Consider the following 21298-nt stretch of genomic DNA (forward strand, 5'->3'; position numbering starts at 1 on the left):
AAAAACTAGCCGGGCGTGGTGGCGGGCGCCTGTAGTCCCAGCTACTCGGGAGGCTGAGGCAGGAGAATGGCGTGAACCCGGGAGGCGGAGCTTGCAGTGAGCCGAGATTGTGCCACTGCACTCCAGTCTGGGTGACAGAGCGAGACTCTGTCTCAAAAAAAAAAAAAGTGAAAACTGACCAGGCGCGGTATCTCACGCCTGTAATTCCAGCACTTTGGGTGGCTGAGGCGGGCCATCACTTGAGGCCAGGAGTTTGAGACCAGCCTAGTGAATATACTGAAACTTCGTCTCTACTAAAAATACAAAAAATTAGCCGGGTGTGGTGGCACATGCCTTTAATCCCAGCTACTAGGGAAGCTGAGACACGAGAATTGCTTGAACCCAGGAGGTGGAGGTTGCAGTGAGCCAAGAGCATGCCACTTTACTCCAGCCTGGGCAACAGAGTGAGACTGTCTAAAAAACAAAACAAAAACTATATATATATATATATATATATGTACACACACACACACACACACACACTCACTCAAAACTTTAATGCACAAAAGTATTAAAAATATTTTATAAAACTACCTTCACCCTAAGTGTATAAGGTGCAAATGAAACAAATGAATTTCATGGTTTTAGACTTGGGTCCCATCCCCAAGATATCTCATTATGTATACGCAAATATTCCAAAATCTAAAAAAATTCCAAAATCCAAAATATTTCTGGTCCCAAGCATTTTGGATACGGGATACTCAACCTGTACTGACTTGAAAGTTGAACATATCAGAAGGGAAACAAAACATCAGACAGGAGAAGGTTTACAGGGTGAAAACCAAAACCTGAAGCAAGTTTCTTTCAACCACTGGTGAATGAAAACATGATTTCCAATACTTACTTTAAATGAAAATCAAGCCATAAGGAGAGTTTAGTCCTACACATGTACTACCAGTCCCCTGACAGTGGTTTCTGCATTAGACTGGATTGGTACATTGAATTAAAAAGTGGAAACTTGGGCTGGGCACGGTGGCTCACACCTGTAATCCCAGAACTTTGGGAGGCTGAGGTGGGTGGTTCACCTGAGCTCAGGAATTCCAGACCAGGCTGGGCAACATGGCTCTACAAAAAATACAAAAACTAGCGGGGCATGGTGGCATGTGCCTGTGGTCCCAGCTACGCAGCAGGTTAAGGTGGGAGAAGCATCTGAACCCAGGGAGGTCAAGGCTGCAGTGAGCTGTGATCGTGCCACTCCACTCCAGCCTGGGCAAGAAAGTGAGACCTTGCCTCAAAGAAAAAACAAAACAAAAGACTTTCCAAAATGATGAGTGCAAAGTGCATTCATTAAGACAAGGTGGAGGCCAGGTGCAGTGGCTCACGCCTGTAATCCCAGCACTCTGGGAGGCCGAGGTGGGAGTTCGGGACCAGCCTGGCCAAGGTGGTGAAACCCCGTCTCTACTAAAAAATACAAAAATTAGCTGGGTGTGGTAGCAGGCACCTGTAATCCCAGCTACTCAGGAGGCTGAGGCAGGAGAACTGCTTGAACCCGGGAGGCGGAGGTTGCAGTGAGCTGAGATCGTGCCACTGCACTCCAGCCTGGGCAACAGAGCAAAACTCCATTTCGAAAAAAAATAAAAAAATAAAAAAAATAAAAAATTAGCTGGGTGAGGGGGTGCACACCTATAGTCCCAGCTACTCGGCAGACTAATGCAGGAGAACTGCTTGAGCCTGGGAGGTTGAGGTTGCAGCAGCTGTGACCGTGCATGCCACTGCACTCCAGCCCAGGTGGAAAAAAAGAAAGAGATAAGATGAGGAAAATATAACCCCTATCTATTACTTTTTCTGAATTAAAGGATTCTGAATTATATGTTTAGACTAATAAAAATCAGTAATATTCACTGCATGACCTAATTTTACCTGTCATTGATTTGCTATTTAACCTCGAGCAAGTCACATTTTTTCATTTATATATGTGAGCACAGGCATTTTGCCTACATTTTGAATTTTTTTTTTTTTTTTTGAGACAGGGTCTTGCTCTGTGGTCCAGGCTAGAGTGCAGTGGTGTGATCTTGGCTCAATGCAACCTCCTCCTCCTGGGTTCAAGCTATTCTTGTGCCTCAGCCTCCTGAGTAGCTGGGATTACAGGCACCCGCTATCATGCCCAGCAAGTTTTTGTATTTTTAGTAGAGACAGGGTTTCACTATGTTGGCCAGGCTAGTCTTGAACTCCTGACTTCAAGCAACCCGCCTGCCTCGGTCTCCCAAAGTTACAGGCGTGAGCCATTGCACCTGGCCTTCTTTCTTTCTTTTTTTGAGACAGTCTCACTCTGTTGCCTAGGCTGGAGTGCGTGGATTGATCTTGGCTCACTGCAAACTCTGCCTCCTGGGTTCAGGCAATTTTTCTGCCACAGACACTCGAGTAGCTGGAACTACAGGCGTGCACCACCACGCCTGGTTAATTTTTGTATTTTTAGTAGAGACAGGGTTTCACCATGTTATCCAGGCTGGTCTCAAACTCCCGGCCTTAAGTGATTCACCCGCCTCGGGTGATTACAGGCGGGTGATTACAGATACCACTGTACCTGGCCTAAAATGTTTTAAAGCAATGTTTCAATACTGAGTAAAAAACTAAAAATGGGAGGTAATATCTTAGATAGGAAGCACTCAAATTATTGATTAATGACCTAAGCATGCTGACGTGTAGGCCATTTCTTCTTAATCTTCTCTAGGTCAGGCAATTGCAAGGAAGAAACTCAAGGAATCGCTACTTTCCAGAGGTGACATGGGAGGCCAAGCCAAATGGAGAAAGCCTGGAACAATAGCATATTTATAATGAGATATAGGCATGGCTTTCATATATTTGGGTGATTGGTACAATAACACAAAAGTACTTTGGCCTAAAAGGAAATAAAAGACTTCTGGGTGACTATGGAGATCATTCTAGGGACAAATTTGCTTCAGCTCATTAATCCGGTAACAATGCTGCCACTGTTCCTGCCATTTTGGCTCTCTTAAATATATATAACACGAATATGTGCATGTCCATCTGTGTATTGCTATCTTACTGACTGCTATCAGTTCTGGAAGGTCAACGATTAGGAATTCAATTGATGATACAAGTATACAAGGAAGATTTAAGAGTTCCCAAATCTAATTGAAATCTGGAAATTCTAAATTCTCTTTGACATTCTGTTCCCCTGCCATCCTTACTGGCTGGCTGACAAGTCAAAAGAGGCTCCTGCAGTGGGACTACAGAGTTCAATGAGCTGTGCATTCAGGCGCCGCAGAGGAGGAAAATACAAGCCATACACATACAGAGAATCCAAACACACACCACATCCCCATTCATCCACTGGCAGAGGACAGCGACCTCTTCATTCTGAATCTCCCACTGGCAATCAAGAATTGCAAGTTCTGTACAAACTAGGAGGTGACAGCCACAATAAGGGGTCACTGTTACTGTTTCCTTTTATATGTCTTCTAATCATTGTCAGGGAAACTGTATTACAAGTTTTGGTCCTTGTGCTGGTTATTGAAGCATCTTTCGGACTCCAGAGCTACTCTTCTATAGTATGTGTTGTGGGGCCCAGACTCTGCAGGCTGCAAGCTGATACTTCCCTAAGAAGAGTTACCTGTTGGCTCTAACTCACATACACCATCCATACCACACACACACACACAAACATGCACCACACACACAAACCATGCATACACACACCATACACACAGGCACCAGATACACTTAGACCGTCACTCAATGATACCGGATTTTTTTTTAACTTGGGTTTTAATTAGGTACATAAATAGCAACATGAGAACGAGGAGTTCTAAGGCTTGTACATTATCTCTAGGTGAAGGGATTCCAGATTAGTTTGCTTGTAGGATGATATCACAGAAGATAACAGAGGTCTGGTCTAGTTTTTCCTGAAGAAGAAAGCCAATTTAATACATTCAATACTGACTTCTCTGCCATTTTTCTGTAGAAATACTGATTTATTCTATGGAGTTTCCAATGTTTACCTATAACTAAAAGAAGGAAAAGAAAAACATAAGTAAACTGTGCCAGAAAAAATTTTGCATCATGAAAATTCTTCAGATTTAAATAGAGAAACCAGGCTGGGCGCGGTGGCCCATGCCTGTAATCCCAGCACTTTGGGAAGCTGAGGCGGGTCGATCACCTGAGGTCAGAAGTTCGAGATCAGCCTGGCCAACGTGGTGAAACCCCATCTCTACTAAAAATACAAAAAAATTAGCTGGGCATGGTGGCAGGTCCTGTAATCCCAGCTACTCAGGAGGCTGAGGCAGGAGAATTGCTTGAACCCAGGAGATGGAGGCTGTAATGAGCTGAGATCATGCCATTGCACTACAGCCTGGGCGACAAGGATGAAACTCTGTCTCAAAATAAATAAATAAATAAATAAAGAGAAACCATAGACAATATTTACATCACCATTATATAACCATAAGAAACATGAGCCAGAGAAAACTATAATTATTCCCATTTTACAGATAGTTAAACTAAGAATCAGAAAGAAGGCCGACTGTGGTGGCTCACGTGTGTAATCCCAGCACTTTAGGAGGCCGAGGCAGGTGGATCATCTGTGGTCCAGAGTTCGAGACCAGCCTGGCTAACATGGTGAAACCCCATCTCTACTAAAAATACAAAAAATTAGCCGGGCATGGTGGTGGGCGCCTGTAATCCCAGCTACTCGGAAGGCTGAGGCAGGAGAATTGCTTGAACCCGGGAGGCAGAGGATACAGTGAACTGAGATTGAGCCATTGCACTCCAGCCTAGGCGACAGAGCGAAACTCTGTCTCAAGAAAAAAAAAAAAAAAAGATTTTGCGTTCCATCAATAGTACATATACTACATTCAGATCCTCAATTGGCTGTGTATCTGAGCGTAATTAACCAAATGGATGGGTGAATAAAAAATAAATGTCTAAATGGCACAGTACACATCACATCTGAAAATTAAACAACTACATTTCCATCTATCTGCTGGAAAGCATGATTACATCACCCTCAGTTTGATGTGTAATTTTCCTCACATCACCCTCATCATACTTTTCTGGAATAAAATACACATATATTCAAAGACAAGTCAAAGACAAACCGAGTCTTCTCCAGATTGGTTTTTTCATAATTTTTTTTTTTTTTTTTTTTTTTTTTGAGATGGAGTCTTGTTCTGTCACCCAAGCTGGAGTGCAGTGGTGCGATCTCGGCTCACTGTAACCTCTGCCTCCCGCGTTCAAACGATTCTCCTGCCTCAGCCTCCTGAGTAGCTAGGATTACAGGTGCCCGCCACCACGCCCAGCTAATTTTTTATATTTTTGGTAGAGACAGGGGTTTACCATGTTGGCCAGGCTGGTCTCAAACTCCTGACCTCAAGTGATCTGCCTGCCTCAGCTTCCCAAAGTGCTGGGATTACAGCCGTGAGCCACCACGTCTGGCTTTTTTTCATAATTTGTAATGAATATACTCAGCAATTAGAGATTTCTTTTTTTTTTTTTTTTTTTGATTCAGAGTTTCGCTCTTGTTGCCCAGGCTGGAGTGCAGTGGTGCGATCTCGGTTCACCGCAACCTCCACCTCCCGGGTTCAAGCGATTCTCCTGCCTCAGTCTCCTGAGTAGCTGGGATTATAGACATGTGCCACCATGTCTGGCTAATTTTTTGTATTTTTAGTAGAGATGTGGTGGGGCAGGCTGGTCTCGAACTCCTGACCTGAGGTGATCCGCCCGCCTCAGCCTCCCAAAGTGCTGGAATTACAGGTGTGAGTCACCGTGCCTGGTGCAATTAGAGATTTCTAAATATTTTAGAGGCCAGTGACTATTCACTTGATTTTTTAATATACAACTAAAAATTCTTAAACATGTAAACTACTAGCTTATTTTTTCTATCTCAGTTTATTAATCTGTTTTTGTCTTCGGTAGGAATTTGACAGATTTATTGCATTGTTAAAAACTAAAAACTGGAAACAACCTATGTTGATAAGGATTAAGTAGATCATGGTAGTCCATACTAGGAAACCATTAAGCAACTAGAGAAGGAATGGGTAGATCTATAAGTACTGAAAGGGAAATATTTACACAATATGTTATATAAAACAAGTTCATTCATTCATTCAACATAGCTTAACATAGTACTGTCTATGGCATTCTTAGCAAAAAAAAAAATTGAACCTAAGTCTAACTAAGCCTTCAAATCCAACTATAAGTTTATGGGAAATATAGAGAAGAAAGGAACCAAGAGATAAACAGAATGATACTAAATGGATACATTCGGCCACAGCCAGAACATGAGAAATTCTTTTTTTCCCCTCCCAGCTCAATCCTTGTAGAACACAGGAAATTCTAAAGGACAAATAAGCCAGGTTTTTCAACAAACAAATAGCAAGGAACAGAGAGGGAGCAGAAACTTTTACAGTTCTAAGAGACCTACCAAACACAACAGGCAGATCTTATTTGGATCCTGGTTCAAACGAACCAACTGTAAAAAGTTATTCATGGAACAACCAGGAAAATGTGTACATTGACTGGATATTAGATGATGTTAAGGAATTAGTGCTAATTTCTTTCTTGCTTGCTTTTTTTTTTTTTTAGACGGAGTCTCTCTGTGTTGCCCAGGCTGGGAGTGTGCAGTGGCACGATCTCGGCTCACTGCGACCTCTACCTCCCAGGTTCAAGCAATTCTCCTGCCGCAGCCTCTTGAGTAATTTGAACTACAGGTATAAGCCACCATGCTCGGCCTTAATTTCTCTTTTTTCTTTTTTTTTTTGAGACGGAGTCTCACTCTGTCACCCAGGCTGCAGTGCAGTGGTGTGATCTCGGCTCACTGCAACCTCTGCCTTCCGGGTTCAAGCGATTCCCCTGCCTCAGCCTCCCGAGTAGCTGGGACTACAGGTGCACGCCACCATGCCTGGCTAATTTTTGTATTTTTAGTAGAGACAGGGTTTCACCATATTGGCTAGGTGGTCTCAAACTCCTGACCTCATGATCCACCCGCCTCAGCTTCCCAAAGTGCTGGGACCACAGTCGTGAGCCACCGCGCCTGGCCCCGGCCTAATTTCTTTATGTATGATAATAAAATTACAATTATATGCCTTCAGAAAGTTTTCTGTGCAGCTACTCAGAAGGGTGAAGTGGGAGGATCACTTAAACCCAGGAGTTGAAGTCCAGCCTGGGTAACACAGCAAGATCCCATCCCACCAGATAAATAACAGTAAAAAGAAAGTTTCCTGTGAACTTGCAGAACAATATGAGGAATATGATCCCATTTTGTCAAAAAAACAAAAACATGCATGTATGCATGAAAATATTATAAATATATAAATTTATTTAATTTATACATTTTAAATATAAATAAATACATATATATTTGTTTTTGAGACAGGGTGTCACTCTGTTGCCCAGGCTGGAGTGCAGTGGAGTGATCATGGCTCACTGCAACCTGTTTCTCCCAGGCTCAGGTGATCCTCCCACTTCAGCCTCCAAGTAACTGGGACTACAGGTGTTTGTCATCACACTCAGCTAATTTTTAAGTTTTTCTGTAGAGACAGGGTTTCGCTATATTGCCCAGGCTGTTCTTGAACTGCCAGACTCATGTAATCACCTACCTCGGCCTCCCAAAGCGCTAGGAGTACAGGTATGAGCCACTGCACCCGGCCTATCTATCTATCTATCATCTATCTATCTATCTATCTATCTATCTATCTATCTATCTATCTATCTATCTATATTTAAAAGTCTGGAATGATACACCAAACTATTAACAAAAATTACCTCTGGAAACAAGAATAAAGCGGCCAGACATGGTGGCTCATACCGGTAATCCCAGCACTTTGGGAGGCCGAGGCAGGTGGATCACCTGAGGTCAGGAGTTCGAGACCAGCCTGACCAATATGGTAAAACCCTGTCTCTACTACAAATGCAAAATTAGTTGGGCATGGTGGCGCATGCCTGTAATCCCAGCTACTTGGGAGGCTGAGGCAGGAGAATCACTAGAACCTGGGAGGCCTCTGAGGCTGCAGTGGGCGAGATTGCACCACTGCACTCCAGCCTGGGCAACAAGAGCAAAACTCCATCTCAAAAAAAAAAAAAAAAAAAAGAAAAGAAAAGAAGAAAGGATAAGACAAGCTTTTAAAATAGTTAGCTAAAAACATTTTTTACAACCAACACGAATCACTTTTATAATTAAAAGCTACACCTCCTCCAATGAAGATCTAAAAACAATAAAGAATGAAATCAAGGTTGTGTATTACAGCAAGCTGAACTCTGGTGCAGAGTATCTTTGAAAACTGAAATGGATACTTACCTAATTTCCCTTTATTCTATGTCTTTTTCATTGTCCCTGTACAGAAATATAACCATTCTGGCTGACAAGGATTTAAAAAAATGAGAGAAATATAACCGTATTAAAAGTCAAGTCCCTAGAGGACATGTGTCACTCTGTGGCTGCTCACCCTCTAGACATCCTTCTAATGGCACATCCCATGCATAACTGGCAGATATGCATTCCCATGCATTCAACAGAGATACTGATTCTGGGGTGGCCTTTGCCTTTTACCAACTCCCCGGGTAATAGTTTGTATCTGAGAACCTACTGATTTTGGGTTACTGTATGAACGGCTATGCAGTGAAAGAGGAACTGGATTTGTTTTCTGTGACCACTAAGGAGACATATTTTTGCTTAGCAGAAGAAACAGCTTCCAAAAAATCAGAATTGTCCCAGGATGGCTGCCCCATGGGGTGAGTTTCCCATCAGTGCTGGTGTAAAAGGAGGAACATACAGGGCTTCAGGGGAGTCTGCTTGAGGCTGGGGGTTCACTTTCAAATTCTCAGTTTATGTGACTCTTTGGGTCTCCAAAAATATAAAGAAAGCTTGAAGAAAAAACCCTTCAAACTCAGGGTTTTCCTAAATTTTAAGTAGGGGCCATGATTTACAATAAATGTAACACCAATTTTCAAAAAATTTTCTGATTATAAAACACATATTCATTGCAGAAAATTTTTAAAATACAGAAAGTTATAAAGAAGAAAAAATAGAAAAATCATCATACCACTGAACGATATACACTTTCTGTTGTATCTCCTGGCTTCTTCCCCTCTATAAACATATCACACTACCTTTTTTTCATTTAACAATAATTGTGCACATGTTCCCATGCAATTAAATACTGTAGAAACAGAATAATAATATTCCACTTTATGGATATACCATAATTAAGCCATTTTCCTATAGTTGAATATCTAGGTTGTTTCCTATTTCAATTATAGTCTTCTAATTACCAGGAAATCACAAGTGCTATTATACAATTTTTCAAATATACACAAACAATATAACTACTGTTTTGAGCCTCTGTGTAACTGTCATGCATTCCAGTGTACACTGAGTACAAGTGTACTTACTATAATAAAGTGTTGTTTGAAAAAAATAAACCTAAGGAATAATGACACTTTCCAATTGTTTGAAATACATTTGTAGACAAATCCCAACTGTCTGATTCTAGCTTGTCTAAAAAACCCAGGTAATATCAGTGGAACAAACACAAATATATAAGTCACAGCATTTAAGCCCAGAAATTAAAGATGGAAGAAAATATGACCCTTATGTTTTCTTTTTTTTTTTTTTTTTGAGACGGAGTCTCGCTCTGTCGCCCAGGCTGGAGTGCAGTGGCGCGATCTCGGCTCACTGCAAGCTCCGCCTCCCGGGTTCACGCCATTCTCCTGCCTCAGCCTCCCGAGTAGCTGGGACTACAGGCGCCCACAACCGCGCCCGGCTAATTTTTTGTATTTTTAGTAGAGACGGGGTTTCACCGTGGTCTCGATCTCCTGACCTTGTGATCCGCCCGCCTCGGCCTCCCAAAGTGCTGGGATTACAGGCGTGAGCCACCGCGCCCGGCGACCCTTATGTTTTCACATCAGTGAAACTGTTTCACAACAGTTTCAACTGTTACAATTAAATTAAATTAATTAAACACAACTCATTTCAGCTGGCACTACAATGCTGAGAACAATCACAGAGATTTCTTGTTCTTTACCTGATTAAGATGGCAGAGCAAGGAGTTTTCTACTTAGTTCCAGGTGAATTCTTCACATTTCCTGGCTTTTAAAACAAAAGAAAGAGCTTGAATGCAGTTTGAAAAGAAATAGTGCAACTCCTTAGTGTCCTGAGTATTTGGCTGAACATGAACATTAAAAATTATTATGCGGGACAGGGTCAAACTATTTTATTGAGGACTTGGGGGGTTGTTGAAGAAAGGCTGAGGAGGACAATGAGATCCCACATTCTCGCAGTTGCTGACCATTAAATATTATTATACTGCAAAGTGATCCATCTCTCAGTAAATTGAAGAAGTTACTAGGGCTCTCTGAGGGCCCTGCTGTAGAATGACTTGGGCAGAGAGAGCAGGAAATAAAGCGCCATTAATCCTCATTATGCAGATTCAGCCAAACAGTTGATTCTATTAAAAAAATCAATATATCTTCCTATTTTATTTCCTGAAATAAAGGTTTTACACCTACGGGAAGGCTTCCTGTAGGTATTTACTCCATGCGTTATTCACCATTATCCACCATAAGGGCCAATCCACAAAACATGTTTACTGTGAAAGAAGTTAGACCACACCCATTCTGCCTAGTGGCCATCCGAGAACATATAATTAGGTCATGTAATCCATAAGAAGCAGTGTAAGAAAAGCTTCTAGTGGGAAAAGTTCACGTGCTAAACTTTTAAGGCCTTTCTTTTCTATATGTTTTTTAGACTTTAATTCTCAAAACACATTAATAGAGATCAGATGGCAGTGTGAAAAACAGGAGGCTGCAGCTGGGTGGGCTACAGTGCTATGATTCTGTTGTATAGACTTGGAGCAGTTTCTCCCGGTGCCCCTCGTTCATAGTTATTCATGGTTGAAGGAAGGGGAAAAGGTGAGAAAGCAGGAGCACGTGACTAACCCTGTCATTTCAGAGCACGGTTTCTAGGCAACTTTGGGGCTCCCTGGAGTGGCTGAGAACTGGTCTATAAGTACTGTTTTATATCCATTGTCCCAGCATAATTAATAGTGTCCCCTTTCACTCTCAAGAGTATCCTGGTTTGCTGCGTGTGTTGGCTCACGCCTGTAATCCCAGCACTTTGGGAAGCCGGGGTGGGAGGATCCATTGAGCCTAGGAGTTCAAGACCAGCTTGGGCAACATTAAAAAAAAAAAAAAAAGTTTTAAAAAAATGAATATCCTGGTTTTGATGATAAAGTATATGGTCACCACATCCGCTTGATGATGGAGTTCTGGGAAACAAGGCCATACGAACTGCTTGGTGGACCAATGATCAACAGACAATTCTCAGCTCTACTTGACATTCTGAACAGGAGTGCTACAGGACTGAGAATCTGCGCCCTTCTCCTCCAGAGCCACTCCCCACCCCGCCTCCTCACATGCATGCACACAAGCAAACACACATACACATACGTGAACACACACCCACCGACACCCCAGAGGCCTTTTTGCTGTTGCTCGAAATTGCCACACTCCCTACTGGGACAAGACCTTTGCAAAATATACCCCTTGACCAAGACCAGTCAATCCCAATTTTTGCCTAGCTAAATGTTATTCATCCTTTACATCGAGGCTTTCTTTGTACCCTGTCCTTCAATTTTGCAGAATCTTCTATTCCCTTTCACAGCACTCATGTACTTCCTGATTGTGTAATTATTTCTTTCATGTTTGAGTCTTTCATTAATCTGTAAGCTTCATGAGGGCACACTATCCCTAGGGCCTCCTAGCACATACTATTCAAATATTTGTTGCATAAACAAATCGAAAGCCGGGGCAGTGGCTCACATCTGTAATCCCAGCACTTCAGGAGGCTGAGGCAAGTGGATTACTTGAGCCCAGGACTTCAAGATCAGCCTGGGCAATGTGCTGAAATCCTGTCTCTACAAAAAAATACAAAAATTAGCCAGGTGGGATGACACATGCTTGTGGTCCCAGCTACTCAGGAGGCTGAGGTGGGAGGATCATTTAAGCCAGGGAGGTTGAGGCTGCAGCAAGTTGTAACTGCACCACTGCACTACAGCTTGGGCAACAGAGTGGGACCCTGTCTCAAAACAAACAAACAAACGGAATGGGGTAGAACTTAGAGATATTATGACTGTAAAAAAGTTTGGGTTTCTATTTTCTTAACACGTTCATGAACACGAATAACACTTTCTGTTAGCAAAATTAAAACTTTAAAAAAATCAAAACATTGATTTCTAATTAGTATGACTGCCATGTGAAGGCTGATTGCCAGCCAAACCTTTGAGGTACAGCAGCCTGCTGAAATGTCTGGGTCCCTCACCAGATTAATGAAGAACAAGAAGAGAGAAAAAAAGGCTTATGAGGGCCAGCGAGATAATCATGTCCAACAATTGGGTCTGGCATAAAAACAAGGTGGTTCTCGGCAGGGCGCAGTGACTCACACCTGTAATCCCAGCACTTTGGGAGGCCGAGGTGGGCGGATCACCTCAGGTTGGAAGTTCGAGACTAGCCTGAACAACAGGGAGAAACTCCAACTCTACTAAAAATACAAAATTAGCAGGGCATGGTGGCGCATGCCTGTAATCCCAGCTACTCGGGAGGCTGAGGCAGGAGAATCACTTGAACCCAGGAGGCGGAGGTTGCAGTGAGCCGAGATCACGCCACTGCACTCCAGCCTGGGCAACAAGAGCGAAACTCCATCTCAAAAACAAACAAACAAAAAAACAAGGTAGTTCTCTACCTAAATATAGTTTAGGTCTGAATTAACATACTGCTTGCCAAATACTTCCAATGATAATCTTATATATTCTACTATCTATACTCGCCAGTACCTCAATCTCAAAAAAAATAAGATGCTAAATTCACAAGCTTTTTTATCTTTTGGACAATAAGAAAATGAGCAAACAAAAGCATTATTCTGATTCAGGAAAACAACTTTGTTGCTAGGAAAATTTCCTTGTTTGGTTACATATCACTTACAGTATAACAAAACATCACAGTCCAATATCTCATTAAAAAAACATTGAGCCCATCCACCACCCTATTACAAATCAGATCTCTCTTGGCAGAGAACTCCAAGATCTCGGACAAAACAACATTCTGACTTCAAAAAACAGTTCGTGATTTAGCACAACCCAGAAATCAATTTTTTTTTTTGCATTTTCAGACAGAGAAACAGTTTTATCTAGAATATTTTATAACTTAACCATTTTAATACATATCTGATTTCAGTTTTTATTTTCTTACCACGTCTATGAACACAAATGACAACTTTTTTTCTTTTGAGACAGAGTTTCCCTCTGTCACCCAGGATGGAGTGCAGTAGTGCAATCTCAGCTCATGTAACCTCCACCTCCTGGGTTCAAACGATTCTCCTACCTCAGCCTCCCGAGTAGCTGGGATTACAGGCGCCCACTACCACGCCCAGCTAATTATTATAGTTTTAGTGGAGACAGGGTTTCACCATGTTAGCCAGGCTGGTCTCAAGGTCCCGACCACAGGTGATTCACCTGCCTCGGCCTACAAAGCGCTGGGATTACAAGCGTGAGGCACCGTGCCTGGCCACAAATGACAATTTCTGCTAGCAAAACTGAAACTTTTTAAGAAAATCAAGACACTGATTTCTAATTAGTATGCCTGCCATGTGAAGGCTGATTGCCAGCCAAACCTTTGAGGTACAGCAGCCTACTGAAATGTCTGATTCCCTCACCAGTTGAATTATTTTAAACAATTACTTAACTTCTCCAAAATGCAGTTTCCTCACTTATAAATGGAGATAATAATAGAACCCACCTCAAAGACTCTTCCTGAGCAAAGAGCTTAGCGCCAAGGGCCAAGCTCACAGCAAGTAAGTGCTCAATAAACATTATCTATCCTATATGGTAGGCCACTTTATTTTTTGGATGAAGAAAATAAAAGGTAAGGATAAATGACCTGTTAAAGATCCCAACAAAATTCTAGTTTACTGGATGAGTAGGCAGAATAATGGCCCCTCAAAGATGTCTTCTATTTCTGGAACCTGTGACTGTTACCTTACATGGCAAAAGGAAATTAAGGTTGCATTGGAATTAAGTTTACTAATCAGTTGCCCTTAAAATAGTGAGATGATCTTGGATTATCTGGGTGGGCCTGATTCAAACATATGAGTGCCTGTAGTCTAAGAGGGAGGCAGAAGAAGGGGTCAGAGGGGGGACCTGCAAAGGACTTGTTGCAGGCTTTGACAATAGAGGAAGGAAGCTGGAAACAGCCCTCAGCCAGCAAAACAGACCTTGGTCCTACAACCTCGATGAACTGAGTTCTGTCAACAATCTAAATGATCAGGAAAGAAATTCTCCCCTAGGGCCTCGAGAAAGGAACGCAACCGTGCTGACACCTTGATTTAGAATTGGACTTCTGACCTACAGAACTAAGATAATCATTTGCATTACTTTCAGCCTGTAAATTTGCAGTCATTTATTTTGGCAGCAATGGAAAACTAAAACAATGACATAAGAACTCCTGACTACAGGGTATGGTTCCATTTTCTATTAGTGGACATTATCTTCTCAGGCAGAAGCGAAAATGTGCAGTATCACATGAGTGGTGGTTAATGACAATCATGTGGCTAGAGTCCATCCATTGCATATGTTCCTCACACAGATAACCTTACTTAATCCTCAAAACAGCTCCAGGAGGGACTATGCCAGTTCCCACAGTGCTGGGGTAACTTCCCAAGGTTTCAGGGCTAGTTAGAGGCAATGGTGGGGTAGGAGTCTGGTGCTCCTGCTCCTCAGTCCACTGGACAACGCTCTATCCTGCCCACTGATACCAATAGTGCATTCCTTTCTAAGGAAGAGATGACAATTATTATTCAGGATTTCTAACTTTTCGTTTTGCCAAATAATGGTGTTTTTTAAAAAGAAAGAAAAAATCATTTCAAAATCATTTCCTAATACCTGTAGTTCTTAGAATTTTAGACAGCAAAAAATTACAAAGAACACAAATTCATAACTTTGTGGAAAACCCATCAAGCTGTCATTTAAAAAAAAATACAGTGGTAAGAATACTTAACATGACATCTGCCCTCTTGGCAGCTTTTTAAGCGTACAATACAGCACTGTTATCTATAGGCATGATGTTGTGCAAGGGGTCTCTAGAACTTATTCTCCTTGCTTGACTAAAACTTTGTTGATTACCAACTCCCTATTTCTCCCTCCCCCAATCCCTGGCAATTGCCATTCTATTCTCTGCCTCTATGAGTTTGACTATTTTAGATACCTCATACAAGTAGAATCATGCAGCATTTGTCCTTCTGTGACTAGCTTACTTCAAAGATGAACATTTTAAAACCACATGACTTACTTTCAGCCAAACTTTGCTGTGTTTAGAGAGCCGAGGAATTTCTAATGGAGGAAGAAAAAGCAGTGCATGTTTACTCAGGGTGGTGGTTGCTGCTTCCCTTTCATTTTCCTGCTGAGCCAGCAAGGGCCTGAATAAAACTATTAACAGCTCAGCTTTAGAAGTTCTGCTCAGTTTTCATGTTGGTAACAGGTTTATGCTTCTTTATTAATTTCCTGCCCTTTAAATAATTAGTGTTGGCCTTTAACAGTCATTCTACAATTCTGTGATAGTAATTTGTTGCATTAAAAAAAAAAGATAGTGAAAAACTAAAATATGATATTTATTGAGACATACTGCTGTGTTTAGCTAATTATAAGACAACTCTAGGCCGGGTGCGGTGGCTCACACCTGTAATCCCCTTCGAGGCCGAGGCAGGGGGATCACCTGAGGCCAGGGGTTTGAGACCAGCCTGGCCAACATGGCAAAACCCCGTCTCCACTAGAAGCACACAAAAAAATTAGCCAGGTGTAGTAGTGAATGCCTGTAATCCCAGCAACTTGGGAGGCTGAGGCGGAAGAATCGCTTGAACCCAGAAGGCGGAGGTTGCAGTGAACCAAGATGGTGCCATTGCACTCTAGGCTGGGCGATAGAGCGAGACTCCATCTCAAAAAAAAAAAAAAAAAAGACAACTCTAGTCTGGTGCAGTGGCTCACGCCTGTAGTCCCAACACTTTGGGAGGCTGAGGTGGGTGGATCACTTGAGGTCAGGAGCCCAGGACCAGCCTGGCCAAGATGGTGAAACCCCGTCTCTACTAAAAATACAAAAATTAGCCAGGCGTGGTGGTGCATGCCTGCAATCCTAGCTACTCGGGAGGCTGAGGTAGGAGAATTGCTTGAACCCAGGAGGTGGAGGGTGCAGTGAATGAGATCGCACCACTGTATCACTGCACTTCACCCTGGGCTATAGAGCAAGACTCCGTCTCAAAAAAAAAAAAAAAAAAAAAGACAACTCTAAAAGAGCCATCTGTGACCCTGAGGACTGACACCCACAACTGGCCTTCATCTCTGATACTGAGACCTTGGGTTAGGACTATTCTGAAAGGGTTTCAGATTAGCAATGGACAATCAATAAGTATTTCATGCTTTTATTAAGCTCCTAGAGTCAAAGAGTGAAAAACCATAATGGAAAAGGTCAATAAATCAACATGAAGAACTTCTGATCATCGAGACACCAAAACTGAAAAGACAAGTCATATTGAGAAAAGATATCTGCAAACATCTGGCCGAAACTATTAATATCTAGGAAAAAAAATAAAGAACCCTTATAAATCAATAAGGGACAAATGACCCATATAAAAAGTGGCCAAAAGACATGAACAGGAATTTCAAGAAGAAGTCAATAAACCTGTGAAAAAATGTTCAACCTCATTAGTAATCAGGGCAACGTAAATGAAAACCACGATGCGAAATTCTGGGAACATCTTCACATGCTAGATAGTGAGGTAACTATCCAGACTACTTGGGTCATGTCAAGAGGACTCAGAACCAACTTCCACTAACAAAATGGGACAGTTTGAACTTGAATAAAGACCAAGAATTACAAAGCATTCAAAACTATCAAATATGTTTAAATCTATAAACCCATAATGATTTTTAATTTATTATTTTAAGAAACGGTCTCAGCCAGGCGTGGTGGCTCACGCCTGTAATCCCAGCACTTTGGGAGGCCGAGGTGGGCAGATCACGAGGTCAGATCAAGATCATCCTGGCTAACACGGTGAAACCTCGACTCTACTAAAAATACAAAAAAATTAGCCGGGCGTGGTGGCGGGCGCCTGTAGTCCCAGCTACTTGGGAGGCTGAGGCAGGAGAATGGTGTGAATTCTCCTGCCTCAGCCTCCCGAGTAGCTGGAACTACAGGTGCATGCCACCACGCCCAGCTAATGTTTTTATTTTTTTTAGTAGAGACGGGGTTTCACCACGTTAGCCAGAATGGTCTTGATCTCCTAATCTTGTGATCCACCCGCTTCGAACCCTCAAAGTGCTGGGATTACAGGCGTGAGCCACCGTGTCTGGCCCTATTTTTTTGAGACAAAATCTCACTCTGTCACCCGGGCTGGAGTGCAGTGACGTGATCTTGGCTCACTGTAACCTCCACCTCCCAGGTTCAAGTGATTCTCCAGCCTTAGCCTCCCGAGTAGCTGGGACTATAGGTGCGTGCCACCACACCTGGCTAATTTTTTATTTTTTGTAGAGATGGGGTTTTACCATGTTGGCCAGGCTGGTCTCGAATTCCTGACCTCAGGTGATCCACCCGCCTTGGCCTGCCAAAGTGCTGGGATTACAGGCATGAGCCACCGCACTTGGCCGATATTTTTAAAGAAAAACTAACAGGTGATCTTCTGAGGAAAGGGAATGAATTCATTATTTTGAAACTGGATAAATAAGAGAAAAAAAATCAAGTAATTATCTTGTTTTTCCTATATAAACTATAACCGGGTAACTAGTAGATAAGGGGTTCTTTATCAAAATATTTCAGCTAATATGAAAAAATGAAACAACAGAAGTAAAACATCACCATTTTCTTTTTTTTTTTTGAGACACAGTCTTGTTCTGTCACCCAGGCTGGAGTGCGGTGGCATGATCTTGGCTCACTGCCACCTCTGCCTCGCAGCTTCAAGCAATTCTCCTGACTCAGTCTCCTGAGTAGCTGGGACTACAGGCATGTGCCACCATGCGTGGCTAATTTTTTTTTTTTTTTGAGATGGAGTCTTGCTCTGTCCCCTAGCTGGAGTGCAGTGGTACGATCTCAGCTCACTGCAAGCTCCGCCTCCTGGGTTCACACCATTCTCCTGCCTCAGCCTCCCGAGTAGCTGGGACTACAGGCGCCTACCACCACGTCTGGCTAATTTTTTGCATTTTTAGTAGAGACAGCGTTTCACTGTGTTAGCCAGAATGGTCTCAATCTCCTGACCTCATGATCCATGTGCGGCTAATTTTTTTGTATTTTTAGTAGAGCTGGGGTTTCACCATGTTGGCCAGACTGGTCTTGAACTCCTGATTTCAAGTGATCTACCCTCCTCGGCCTCCCAAAGTGTTGTGATTACAGGTGTGAGCCACTACGCCCGGCCAGTATCACCATTTCTATCCCCCAAAGATTCAATGGGTCTAGGCATTGAGCATCCACAGCTGCTAAAACAAACAAAAACTAAGCAAAAACCAAACATATGTGCCTACGTGGATCTAGAGCCTTGCCAAAAGAATCAAACAGGATCTGGATCAAGTAGCCTGTGGATCTAGCTGCCAATGTGCAGCGAGTACAGAGAACACGTTAAACTACAGCATAAACATGTGCAAAACCCAAACTGTTAGAAACTCTATGGGTGAAATGTGCCAGATTGTTTTAACAGATAAACTGTAAGGAAGTCAACTCCAAAATATGGAAGGGGAGCCTGTAGATTAAGAGAGAAGAAAGAAAGAAAGAAAGAAAGAAGGAAGGAAAGAAGGAAAGAAGGAAAGAAGGAAAGAAGGAAAGAAGGAAAGAAGGAAAGAAAGAAAGAAAGAAAGAAAGAAAGAAAGAAAGAAAGAAAGAAAGAAAGAAAGAAAGAAAGAAAGAAAGAAAGAAAGAAAGAAAGAAAGAAAAAAAAAAAAAAAAGGCCGGGCATGGTGCCTCACGCCTGTAATCCCAGCACTTTGAGAAGCCGAGGCGGGTGGATTGCCTGAGGTCAGGAGTTTGAGACCAGCCTGACCAATATGGTGAAACTCTGTCTCTACTAAAAATACAAAAATTAGCCGGGTACGGTGGTGTGCGCCTGCGGTCCCAGCTACTCGCCAGGCTGAGGGAGAATTACTTGAACCCAGGAGGCAGAGGTTGCAGTGAGCCGACATCACGCCACTGCACTCCAGCCTGGGCGACAGAGTGACACTCCATCTCAAAAAAAAAAAAAAAAAAATCAAAAGTTGTTTAAGGCAAGTACGTTATTGGGGCAACTAGGGAAATTTGAACATGGGCCATATATTAGATAACATTTGTGTAAATAATGAAGTGTCAACTTTCCTGAGTACAATAACAGTATTGTGATTATATAAATGAATGTCCACGTTCTTTGGAAATACATGCTGAATTAGATACAAATGGAAAATGCAATGATATCTACAATTCATTCTCAAATGGTTCAGGAAAATAAAATATACTCGTGTGTATTAACACCATGCATAGGTAAAAAATAGATTATGCAAATGTAGCAAATGTTAGTGAATCTAAGTGAAGGGTATATTCATTGTACTAGTCCTGCATCTGATTTGTAGTTTTAAAATTTTCTCAAAATGAAAATTGGGAAATAAAGTAAAGCCACATACACATATACTCCACAATGAAAAACTCTTTTAAAGTTACCAGACTGGCAAAAATGGAAACAATTACTTGGCATCATCTAGTAAAACTGAAGATATGCAGACCTTATGAATCAGGAACCCTGGTCTAGAAAAACTGTTCACAAATTATGAAGCCATGCTGTGTTGTAATAGTAATATACTGAAACCCACCCAAGGAGCCACGAACATGGGTATTTTCCCATAAAGAAAATATGACCAGGCACGGTGGCTCATGCCTGTAATCCCAGCACTTTGGGAGGCCGAGGAAGGCGGATCACCTGAGGTTAGGAGTTTGAGACCAGCCTGACCAACATGGTAAAACCCTGTCTCTACTAAAAATACAAAAATTAGCCAGGGATGGTGGCGCATGCCTGTAGTCCCAGCTACTCAGGAGGCTGAGGTGGGAGAATTGTTTGAACCCAGCAGGCGGAAGTTGCAGTGAGTCATGATTGCACCACCGCACTCCAGCCTGAGCAACAGAGTGAGACTCCTAAAAACAAAAACAAAAACAAAACAAAACAAAAACACAAAGAAAACAGTCTACAGCAGTGAAAATGAATGCACTGCTGCCATACATAATCCATAAACAAAATGTTAAGGGAACAAAACAAGTTGCAAAACAATATGTAGTAAGACCCACCTAGATAAACTTATATATATATAATATGTTTATTTAGACTTAAATTTGGTATATTTTTATAAAGGCAAAACCAGGCAGGCTCAACTACAGTATTTCAGAATATATACATATATGGTTAAACTGGAAGAAAAGTTTAAAGAAAAACAAGGGGATGAAATAAAATTCCAGATAGTGGTTCCCTCTGGGGAGACTTGGGGGTGAGGGGACCCATGGAAGACCTGAAAGGCACTGGTAATTTCCTTTTTTTTTTTTTGAGATGGAGGCTTGTTCTGTTGGCCAGGCTGGAGTGCAGTGGTGCGATCTCGGCTCACTGCAACCTCCGCCTCCCGGGTTCAAGCAATTCTCTGCCTCAGCCTCCCGAGTAGCTGGGATTACAGGCACCCGCCACCACGCCTGGATAATTTTTTTGTATTTTTAGTAGAGATGGGTTTTCACCATGTTGTCCAGGCTGGTCTTGAACTCCTGACCTCGTGATCCACCTGCCTCGGCCTCTCAAAGTGCTGGGATTACAGGTGTGAGCCACCGTGCCTGGCGGTAATTTCCTATTTTTAAAGGTAGATGATTGATTGGTACGTACATGGTCATTATAGTGTTGGACTTTAAACTGTATATATACGTTATATATTCTTGTAACTTAAAAGAAAGCCCCAGACTCTACCAAGATGACAATATTTTTGGACACACCTATCTTTGCTTCACAGTTCTGACAAAAAGTTCATTTTAACTAAAGCAGATAAATTCCTCTTAAGTAACCAATGATGACAAACTGAAACACCACTTTATTGGTAGAAGACTCAGCATAAACATTTAGAATTATTTTGTAAGAGGGAAAAGGGATGTGGCAGAGCAGCAAAATGCCACAGACTTGTTTGGGGTATTTCAGAGTAATATAGCCCCATGGGAAAAATACCGTTATGAATTGTGCCATCATTCCTAATTTAAAAATTTTCAGTGCCCTGTTTTATGTATGTAT

The 21298-nt window shown here is 42.1% G+C and overlaps 1 protein-coding gene across 6 annotated transcripts in view; it reads right to left on the minus strand.

The window, feature by feature from the left end:
- Positions 1-3749: 3749 nt before the first annotated feature.
- APOO (apolipoprotein O) overlaps positions 3750-21298 on the minus strand; it is a 76011-nt gene continuing 58462 nt past the window's right edge. For 2 of the 6 annotated variants that reach the window (XM_077987574.1, XM_077987573.1), the window contains one exon: positions 11220-11511. In XM_077987574.1, coding sequence (XP_077843700.1) covers positions 11235-11511 — 277 coding nt within the window. In that variant the 3' untranslated portion in view covers positions 11220-11234. Of the gene's footprint in view, positions 4008-8289; positions 8330-10019; positions 10085-11219; positions 11512-21298 lie in introns of those variants that run through there. The other 4 variants (XM_015127089.3, NM_001257632.1, XM_077987575.1 and 1 more) reach the window with 4 other exon arrangements.

This window comes from Macaca mulatta, chromosome X, assembly GCF_049350105.2.
Source record: "Macaca mulatta isolate MMU2019108-1 chromosome X, T2T-MMU8v2.0, whole genome shotgun sequence".
NCBI lineage: Eukaryota > Metazoa > Chordata > Mammalia > Primates > Cercopithecidae > Macaca > Macaca mulatta.